The sequence below is a fragment of the Chelon labrosus genome (genome assembly GCF_963514085.1).
Source record: "Chelon labrosus genome assembly, chromosome: 5".
Classification (NCBI taxonomy): Eukaryota; Metazoa; Chordata; class Actinopteri; order Mugiliformes; family Mugilidae; genus Chelon; species Chelon labrosus.
In genome coordinates, this window is record NC_140341.1 from 29,677,340 (window position 1) to 29,686,521 (window position 9,182).

General features: G+C 40.8%; 2 protein-coding genes across 3 annotated transcripts; one reads left to right on the plus strand and one right to left on the minus strand.

Annotated features, from left to right (window-relative positions):
* Positions 1-1,153: 1,153 nt before the first annotated feature.
* Positions 1,154-4,711, plus strand: LOC311488003 (glucose-1-phosphate adenylyltransferase). 2 transcript variants are annotated; one of them, XM_084544506.1, is made up of 9 exons: positions 1,154-1,173; positions 1,291-1,489; positions 1,719-1,808; positions 2,039-2,118; positions 2,210-2,325; positions 2,479-2,576; positions 2,932-3,000; positions 3,096-3,154; positions 4,540-4,711. In XM_084544506.1, the coding sequence occupies exons 2-9, from the start codon at positions 1,298-1,300 to the stop codon at positions 4,658-4,660; spliced, it is 825 nt and encodes a 274-aa protein (XP_084400632.1). In that variant the 5' UTR covers positions 1,154-1,173; positions 1,291-1,297; the 3' UTR covers positions 4,661-4,711. The 2 variants fall into 2 exon arrangements, with proteins under 2 accessions (XP_084400632.1, XP_084400631.1); XM_084544505.1 differs by lacking the exon at positions 1,154-1,173 and having other exon boundaries at positions 1,190-1,489.
* A 60-nt stretch (positions 4,712-4,771) lies between these two features.
* On the minus strand, positions 4,772-8,521 carry asnsd1 (asparagine synthetase domain containing 1). The gene is made up of 4 exons (XM_084544504.1): positions 8,449-8,521; positions 6,872-8,348; positions 6,433-6,614; positions 4,772-5,086 (listed from the first exon to the last, which is right to left on the minus strand). The coding sequence occupies exons 2-4, from the start codon at positions 8,285-8,287 to the stop codon at positions 4,840-4,842; spliced, it is 1,845 nt and encodes a 614-aa protein (XP_084400630.1). The 5' UTR covers positions 8,288-8,348; positions 8,449-8,521; the 3' UTR covers positions 4,772-4,839.
* Positions 8,522-9,182: the final 661 nt, after the last annotated feature.

The following is a 9,182-nucleotide window of genomic DNA, read 5'->3' on the forward strand; positions in this document are numbered from 1 at the left end:
TCTGTCGCTGTAGACCATCTTTTTTAAGGTTCAAAGGTTTGCTCTTCTGCATTCCTCAGTTGTAACAACTGGTTATTTGAGTTACCGAGTTACAAATTCAAACCAGTCTGGCCACTCTCCTCTGACCTCTGTCATGGAAAAGGTATTTTTGCCCATAGAGATGACATTCCTTGGATATTTTTGCTTTTTCAAACCATTAGCTTTAAACCATAGAGGTGATTGTGTATGGAAATCGGAGTAGATCTGCAGTTTTTTAAATATTTCAACCAGGAACTATATGAAGCATTCAGGTCTGAAGAATGAAGCTGTTACAGAAGTGCCCAAAAGTACAGTTACTGAAATGGTCACTTGGGACAAGCTCCAAAATTGAGTCAATTAAATCACGTCAACCCCAGTGTATACCACAGTATCAGTCTGTTAACATGCCTTTGGTATTTAATTATGTGGTGTGTTTCAACAGATAAAGAGAAGAAAATACATCTGCACACAACTGGGCAGTCCTTCAAACAATTGGAGTCAGTTTGTTGCAAACCAATTGATGTGTATGACTAAGTTGCGGTCACTCTTCTGTTCATCACTGAATTAAGCCCACCCAAACAATTTGATTGGTCTGGCAGACCATTGCAGGAGCGTAATCAGTTTCCAATGGAGTGACCGCAGACCAACTGTCAAAGTCAGCCTAGAAAACAAAAATGGGGGTGTGACCGTTTCTACATGAACTACAGTCTTAACAATTAGTATTGTATGGTTTGCTTGTTCTTTCAATTGATGGGAACATTTGATCATATGCTGTACAATAAAAGTAGTTTGTTTTTGTTGTAAAGTTGGGCATTTTAAAGATTGACTACTTTTTGGAGCAATTGGCCTATTCATCTATTCAACTCACACTGGCTTCATCTTTCAGCCTGAGGTTGTCTTCAAGTGGGCTTGGAAGATGGAGGAAGGACAGAAAGCTAAATTAAGTGAGTGTATAAGAGGTATTAATATATAAACATTCCCAAACTTACACTATTGAGTTCTACGGTTCTTGTTTAATTGTGAAATCGCAGGCAGACTTGCAACTTTTAATTTGGAAATAGCAACCGGAAACACTGAGATAGTCTCGCGTTGCTTTTATAGACTGTATACTGTTGCTATACTTTATCACGAATGATGGCTAACATCGCGAGATGGGTAAGTAGCTTTTCCGTTGAGTGTTTCTAAACTTTGAACTCTTCATCCCACGATTTACAGTCGTTAAATTGCAAATAAGCTTCCCGGTAACACAGCTGAGCGTTTCTCCCGGTTCAGAGGTTAAATGAAAGCTGTAATTCTCGCCGCTGGTTACGGCACCAGGTTGCAGAGGGATGTGGTGGCCGACAGCAGCGGAAAGTTCGCTCACCTGGCTGGTATCGCCAAGCCGCTGCTGCCGGTGGGACGCTGTGCCTTGATATCCCACTGGGTCCACGCCCTGACCAGCTCTGGCTGTGTGGACTGCATTTATGTTGTAGTAAGTACTACTGTAATCCCTGCCGAGAAGTAACGTTATGTACATTTACTCATGTGGTGTCTTTAAGTACAGTTATGATTACTCCACTTCATTTATCTGACAAACATGTGAACCAGCCAACAATGTGTAAAGCATATATCACAGTTTCCATGTTAATGCATTAATATTGATAAAATAATATGAATGAATGAGTCTGTTGCTAATCTCTTTCCACTGTTACTCTCCACAGACCAATGCTCTCTACCACGCTGCATTCAAAGAATGGGCTGAACAGTTCACAAATGTAAAGATCCTCAGTGATCAGACAAGAACCAATGATGTAAATACATTTCATTTACTTGCATGAACTCATGATTAAAAAAAACACACTTCCATACCCTCGTCTCTTGACTCATTAATCAAGGACCCACTGTGCAAGCAAGTGTCTTTAAAAGTATTTTTCTCGCCCCCAGCTTGAGAACGGATTAAAGTTTCATTTGGAACAGGAAGAAATTATATATTAGCATTTTAAAATTATCCATTAAACCTCTTCTGTTTCCACCTCAACAGGATCGTCTTGGTGCAGTGGCCTGCCTGCAGCTTGCAGTGCAACACTTCAAGATTGAAGACCATGTAGTGGTTATTGGGGGGTAAATTTCTATTTCTGAACTCATCAGGTATGTGTGAAGTGTTCAATTTGGTCCTTTCTCTGACATGAAACTCTTTCTACATACTAAACAGCGACACACTCTTCAAAGAAGATTTTAGCCTTGGTGAAGTCCAAGAGAAGTTTTCTGACGTGCAAGCAAAGTGTGAGGACAACTGTCTGGTGCTTTCATACCAGTGCAAAGACGAAGGTGACTTTTTTTCTCCCCAAGGCAGCCTCACTTAACAAATTAAGCTGTAAGTTAGTAAAGCTGCTAGAGAAGGATGTTATTACATTTTTTAATCTTGGTTTTGCCTCATACTCGCAATTAGTATAATCATATTGTCTATCTGTGTCCGTACAGAAACACATAAATATGGAATACTGGAAGTAGACCATGATCTTCATGTCCTCTGCATGAAGGAGAAACCTCTTCCTTCTGAGACAGCGTCAAGGATGGCCGTAAGTTCATCACCAACAGTGTCTAAAGCCTTCCAGTATTGTCCTGTGTGGTTAAGAGCTGAAACCAACTGTCAGCCAGATCCTGTCCCTGTAGTGCAATCAGAATCAGTAGACAGACACTATTTTTTTTGTCTTAAGTATATTTCTTCTTTTGCCATTGCAAAATGTTTGGGCTTATTAACATTCACAGCACATGTATGACCTGATTTCCCTATTGACATAGACACTGCCACGTGCATCCATCTCAAGGTTGCTGCTATCTTTATCTAATGTCCACCGTGTACAGCGAGTGTGTTTACACTACATGTCATCATCCGCTCAAACTTCTAGCTGCTGATTTCCATTTGTTTTTCAGTGCCCGTGTTTCTATGTATTTTCAAAGAAAGCCCTTCCCCTGTTGGATATGTTCCTTGAGCAAAAGAAGGTAAATTAAGTTATAAGAGGTCCCAGGTGTAATCTGAATCAAGACTAAAATGTCTTTTTAATTTCACTATTTTCACAACTTTCCTGTACCCACAGAACGCTCCTATTGAAGAGAAAGATGCCCCAGGAAACTTTGTGTCTTGGCTCATTCCAAGGTAATTTCTGCTGGCTCCTTGAGACTCAGGAAAGTTCAGTTCAGTTCAGTTATTCAATTCAGAAATCCTGCTTTGAGATAATGCACATAGTCTGGATCAGAAAACACCATTGGATTAATTTCAGTATCAGTTCTAGTATATTTCATAGATCTGCAAGGATGCACAGCTGTGTTCACAAATTTAAATACCCTGTCAGAATTTGCAAACATGTGCAATTCATTAATGAAAACATGAGTGAACACGAAAAACAAATCTATTTTAAATTGGATTCAAACTAAACCACGAGGCATCTAAAAAAATCAATAATCATTAAATTAAGCATAACAGAGAAAATACTGAGTTTGCATACCCTTAGCATCCCCCTTTAGCTTCAATGACAGCTTGTTGTCTTTTGTGATGGTTAGGCACTTTCTCATATGGTAATGCTACCCATTCTTGGCATAAGCTTCCAGGTCTTGTCTTGCATGAACTGCACATTTGAGATCTCCCCAGAGTGGCTCTATGATATTGAGGTTAGGAGACTGAGATGGCCACTCCAGACCCTTCAATTTCTTCTGCTGTAGCCAAAGACAGGTCGACTTGGTCTTGTGTTTTGGATCACTGTCATGTTGAAAAATCCAAGTGCCCCCATGCACAGCTTCTGGGATGATGGGTGCAAACTGTCCTCCAGTATTTTCTGATAACCTGTTGCCTTCATCTGGCCATCAAGTTTGACAAGACTCCCTGAGCCGCCGTAGCTCACACATCCCTAAAACGTCAGAGATCCACCTCTATGCTTCACAGCAGTGATGGTGTACTTTTCATCTCAGGCATTGTTGACTCCTCTCCAAACTAACATTTATGGTTGTGACTATGAAGTTCAGTCTTAGTTTCATCACTCCAATCTTTTTATATCCTTTTCCTGCTTTATTTTTATATTAATATATATTAATATAATGCCACCTCTTCAAGTCCGTTTCTAGTTCTTTTGCTGGCTCAGAATCCAGCAAAGTCAGTGCAGCACTGAATGAAATGTGCAGCGGTCTGTTAAGAATCCATGGACTCACTGACATTTTGTACACAGACACTAATTACATGCCAACAGGTCTGGACAGTTACTCTTAATAGCCGTTTAAACCGGTTTGTGTCCACTTGTGTCAATATTATCAGACCAAAAAATGAAGGGTATGTATACTTTTGATAACTTTGATCAGTTTGTCACTATGATTTAAAAAGAGCAAATACAGTTGTTATAATAAATAACTTGACCACTAACCCTGATTGAAAGAAAACTTTTTGCATAATCAAACATATTTTCTGAAATATAGACAATATTTCACAAATGTAGCCAGGGTAATACATTATTTCTCAATAATTTTATTTTATTTTTTATTTTTATTTTCCAGGAAACCAGTCTATGTCCATCAGATTTCTGGGCGTTTTGATGTTGGAAATTTGCCTTCATACATTGAATGTGACCTTTACTTCAGAGAGAAGCTTCAAGATGTCACGTCTTACATGGTGTAGAGGGAACAGGAATACACACAAATGTATTATTTATTTTAAAAAACTCCATGCACAGAAGACAATCAAAATATCAAATATTGGGCAACATTAAAAATGTGTCTGTAAATATGCTTTTAAATTTCAACTGTATGTAATTTTATAATGAACAGAACATTCCAAATTAAAATGATTTTGATAATCTACCCAGTGAGGAGTCTTGTGCATTTGTCAGAGGCCTTTTCACGGCTGTCCTCCATCTTCGCGATGCGGGAGCCAAACTGCATGGCCCTCTTGGGCAGGACAGCTGACTGGCCGAGGCCGAGCTGCCTCGCCGCCAGTCTGAGGAGGATCTTCTCCCCGACACCTCGTGGAAGGGACAGATCGGCCTTCTCCCACACCGGCAAGGAATTCAAGTAGCTCACCACGTCCTCATCCAAGTAGGGAAACCTGCACATATGGGAGTGATATTTTTCAGGCACTGTACCCTGAGCAACAGAGTTGAGTGTACCTTCAACAACTGTTCACAGATTTGAAATGTTACAGGATATTCCACACAGTATGCTGTCATACTTTGACAATCTAAATGTTGACACTGTGTACACTGGTGATTTAGCTGATTTGTCTTCCCCTGGGAGTGAAGGTAGTCAGAAATAGGTTGTGAAGAGCCTTTACATAAATACTGGTAAGCTTACTTGAAGAGGATGCAATCACAGTGACTTACAGCTCAACCCTGTTATCTGCTAGTGAGAACAGTGGATTTCTGTACTGTGTACCATTAAACTGGACACCACCACCTGCAATCCATTAAACCTAAATCTTAACACTGATGGCAAGATAAAGCAAATCTCACAACTACAGTAGTCATGTGTCTGTATACTTCTGTCACATATTCCACAGTTGTATATATCAATGACAATATTAATCCATTTTGTAATTAGAGTTACAGTTTTACAGTTGTTGCACAGCGGCAACATTCATTCATTGTACAGTTAGTTTTTGTGTTATTTCACATGTCTATATCTGCATATAAAGTATGTAGCACAGTCGGACTATAGAAGAAACAGTCCATTAGCTCTACTCACTACTGCTCTCCCATGCATCCTGTATTAGCCAGCACTTGTACTCTTGCTCTTATTGTTTATACATTACAGGTACAATGCTCTGCCTAGATGCCCTTCATTGGTTTGTTTCTGCTGTTCTCCCCTCCCTTTTGCCCCGTTTCCCTCTTCTGTTTGTGTTTCTTAATAGGATGCCAGAAAAGACCAGAGCCAACCCTGTGCTTCTGTAACAAGTCCAAATGTGAAAACCCTTTACAACCTTGAACTGAAAACTGCTGAAATATTTGGCACTTAGCATCAGCATGCAAACAGCAGTTGCCCGATTGAAAACAAGAGAAAACTCATGTAAACACAGGAAGGAGGCACAGTCCGTGCTCCATATACAAAACACATTTCCTCTATGTCCAAGACCTGGACAGACTCTGTGCCTACATGCTGCAAAATGAAATCAAATGATTCTTTCAAATTCATTGCAGTGTCCTTGCTTCCAGCACTGCAAGCAGTTAATACACGTTGCTGGCAGTTTCTAAATTTGATCAGCATTATCGTTCCACTTTAATTTTTAACAGCAGGTGGCAGTAAGAAATGTCCCTACAAAGACTCAAGAAAAAAACTGCATGCTAACATAAACTGGTGTCAGCAATGCACAATATTTGTTAAGCTTTGCAGACAGTTCAATTTTTAAATATTACACAGAAAACAAAAACTGCTCTTTGAAACAGGTTCCAGGCCTACCTAGCTTCTTTCCCGTGGTCCCCGATCACTCTGTCATCTCTACCTAGATTCCTGGAGGAGATCCTGCCCAGCTCCATGGCTAGTTCCTGGATCAGTCCTTCATGTCCAGACGTCTTAAATCGGACCCTGTGTCTGGAGTAACCTGCTAGCTGCTCATCTGCTCCAATTCCTGTCAGAATGACCTGTAGTCATGAAGTGAAAAGAGAACAGCACATCAGTGTGGTTGTGGAAGATTTAGAAACTGCTCTTAAATTCATTCATTTATTTAGTATTTATTAATTCTAACTTATTATCTTAACTATTATAACCCAGCCTGTATCCCCTCACTTCAGTGTAACAGGCCTGTGGTCAGTTACGAGCAAATCTCTGACACTGTTTTAAAATTGAAGTCTACAAACTGTAGTTCCTGGAAAATGTACGTGTGATGTTTGTGCTTCACCTTTGCCGACGATGTGAAGGGCCTCTGGTCATTGTCCTCCACGATGACCCCTGTCCCTCTTGCTGCAAACCACACAGCACATCCAATGCTATCATCCAGCACCGTATCCAGTGGATGTACTAGATGACAAATGCGCTCCAGACGCATTTTCTGCAGCTCCTCCTGTGTTACATTAATTTCAACAAAGTTCCACCTTCTTTCCGGATTCAAGTCCTGTAATTCCTTGAGACCGGCTCTTCCAGTGATTCTGTCTGGAACATCGAAGGGATTGAATGTCCTAAAATCAGTCAGATCAGTCTTCGATTCTGTGGGCTTATCTTTGTGCTTTTTGGATTTCTTTGCAGACACATTCAGCTTTTTTGGCTCTTGTAGTTTAAATGCTACATTGAGGAGGTCTATTGGTTGATGAGCAGGTATGTGACGGTCAGCTAAGGCAGCAAGGATCATTGAATCGATACCTCCTGAAAAGAGTATGGCAATACTAGCATGGTCATTGGTAAGAGGTGAATAGTCTTGTACGATGAAAGGTAGAGACTGAACTCGTCGCCTCACTGCCTCACTGAGAACACTGATGAGGTGGGTCACCTTATCAGGATTCTCTATGTTTGCCAACAGCTCCTCCAGATCCTTGACAGACAAATGTGAGTTTGAATGACTTTCTGTCTTATTCGATGAGACTGGAATGGACATATTCAGGGGGCACACATGTGAAGTGAGTACAAGACCTGATTGGTTCACCACAGCGGTGGTGCCTCTGGGGACAGACTCCAATATTGTTTCACTGCAAGAAGAACTGACGTCCTTTCCTGCACAAGCCCATGGAAAAATCTCAAATGACACAGAGCCAGATTCTGTAACTGCCTTCAGGTCAATCTTGTACACACCAACTGCTGGGACTTCTTGCCAAATAGACTTATCAGGTCCAGAAATGTGGGCTGCCACAGACGTTAGGGTCAAGGCACCGGTCTCTGCATCAAATTTCCACAGCAAACTCCGTCTGCCAAAGAAGTCTCTCCCAAACCAGAGGTAGTCCCACGCCTTCTGGTAATAAACAAACCCCCACGGCCCCTGAATAGCAGACAGGACATCAAGAATTTGTGAGGGGTTGCTGCAGGACGACAGCCGCTGAGATACAACAGCAGTGTCATTCTCCCCGTGCGTCAGGGGAAGCCCTCCAAAAACTTCTCCATTCCACACCAGTATGTTTCCAGAGTCGTCTTGAACTGGCTGAGGGGTAAGGAGTCCTCTCATATGAAGGACATGAGCAGAGAATAAACACTGATAACAAGGAAGTGTGCCTGTAACCGTGAGATCCTGGCTTGAGTTGGGCCCTCTTCTTTTCAAATTTTCATAAACGGTTTGGTTCCTCTCAAAGTGAGCAGATGAGAGACTCAACAGACAAAAGATGCCACACATTCTCGTGGTGAAGGTTCGTCTTACATATCCTGCAGTTCCTTTTTCATATTATCCAGTTCCTCTGCAGACAGAAAGTATAATATCTGTTAACTGCTATATAATTACATATTATCAAATTTTTAATACAGTCCTTGTTATTAATTAAAAAGTTTTCAGCTTACTTTTGCATGAACCTAGTGTCTGACTTCTGTCTGCTAGGAAGAAGATGTCACTGTTTCTTTGCTGGATGTAGACTTTCTGGAAAAAAAACAAGCAAACTAAATGAGCATAGATACAAATGCATGACTGATGGTGACCTAACATATGGAAAACACATGTGTCTTACATATGAAATAAGTAAAACTGCGTGGTTCCTATTTATAGTTGACAGAAAATAAATAACTGTGGTTTTCAGGTTATGGCTGCTTCTCCTGCAACTCGTTCTCACCCTGTTTTTCTTCAGATTACAGAGCTCGTCCACAACAACCTTCTGCTCCTTAATCTGTAAATAAACCACACAGATTAATTAATTTAAAAAAATGCTGCGGTTTAAAATAGCTACGTTTAACGTCATCCATTCATATCCATTCATCCATTCATATATGCAACATGTTTACCTGTGTTGTTAGCTTACATTAGCCAATATTAGCCAACAGATAAACGTTTCGGATAACATTACCTTCCTGTTAAGTTCCTCCTTTGGTGCAGACTGCCCTTCACAATTATCGTCGTTGTCGCGGCTTTTGGAAGACATGTCGGTACAAGAAACAAAATCAATCCAGTGTTTTTCACTAACGTAGCTGACTCAAGCTAAACTCACCCTACACGCATGTTCGGTTCAGTCATGGAAAGCTTTTCCGGGTGTAGAGACTAGAGATTGGTCTAGTTTTGACTTCACTGCCCCCTGGAGGTGGGA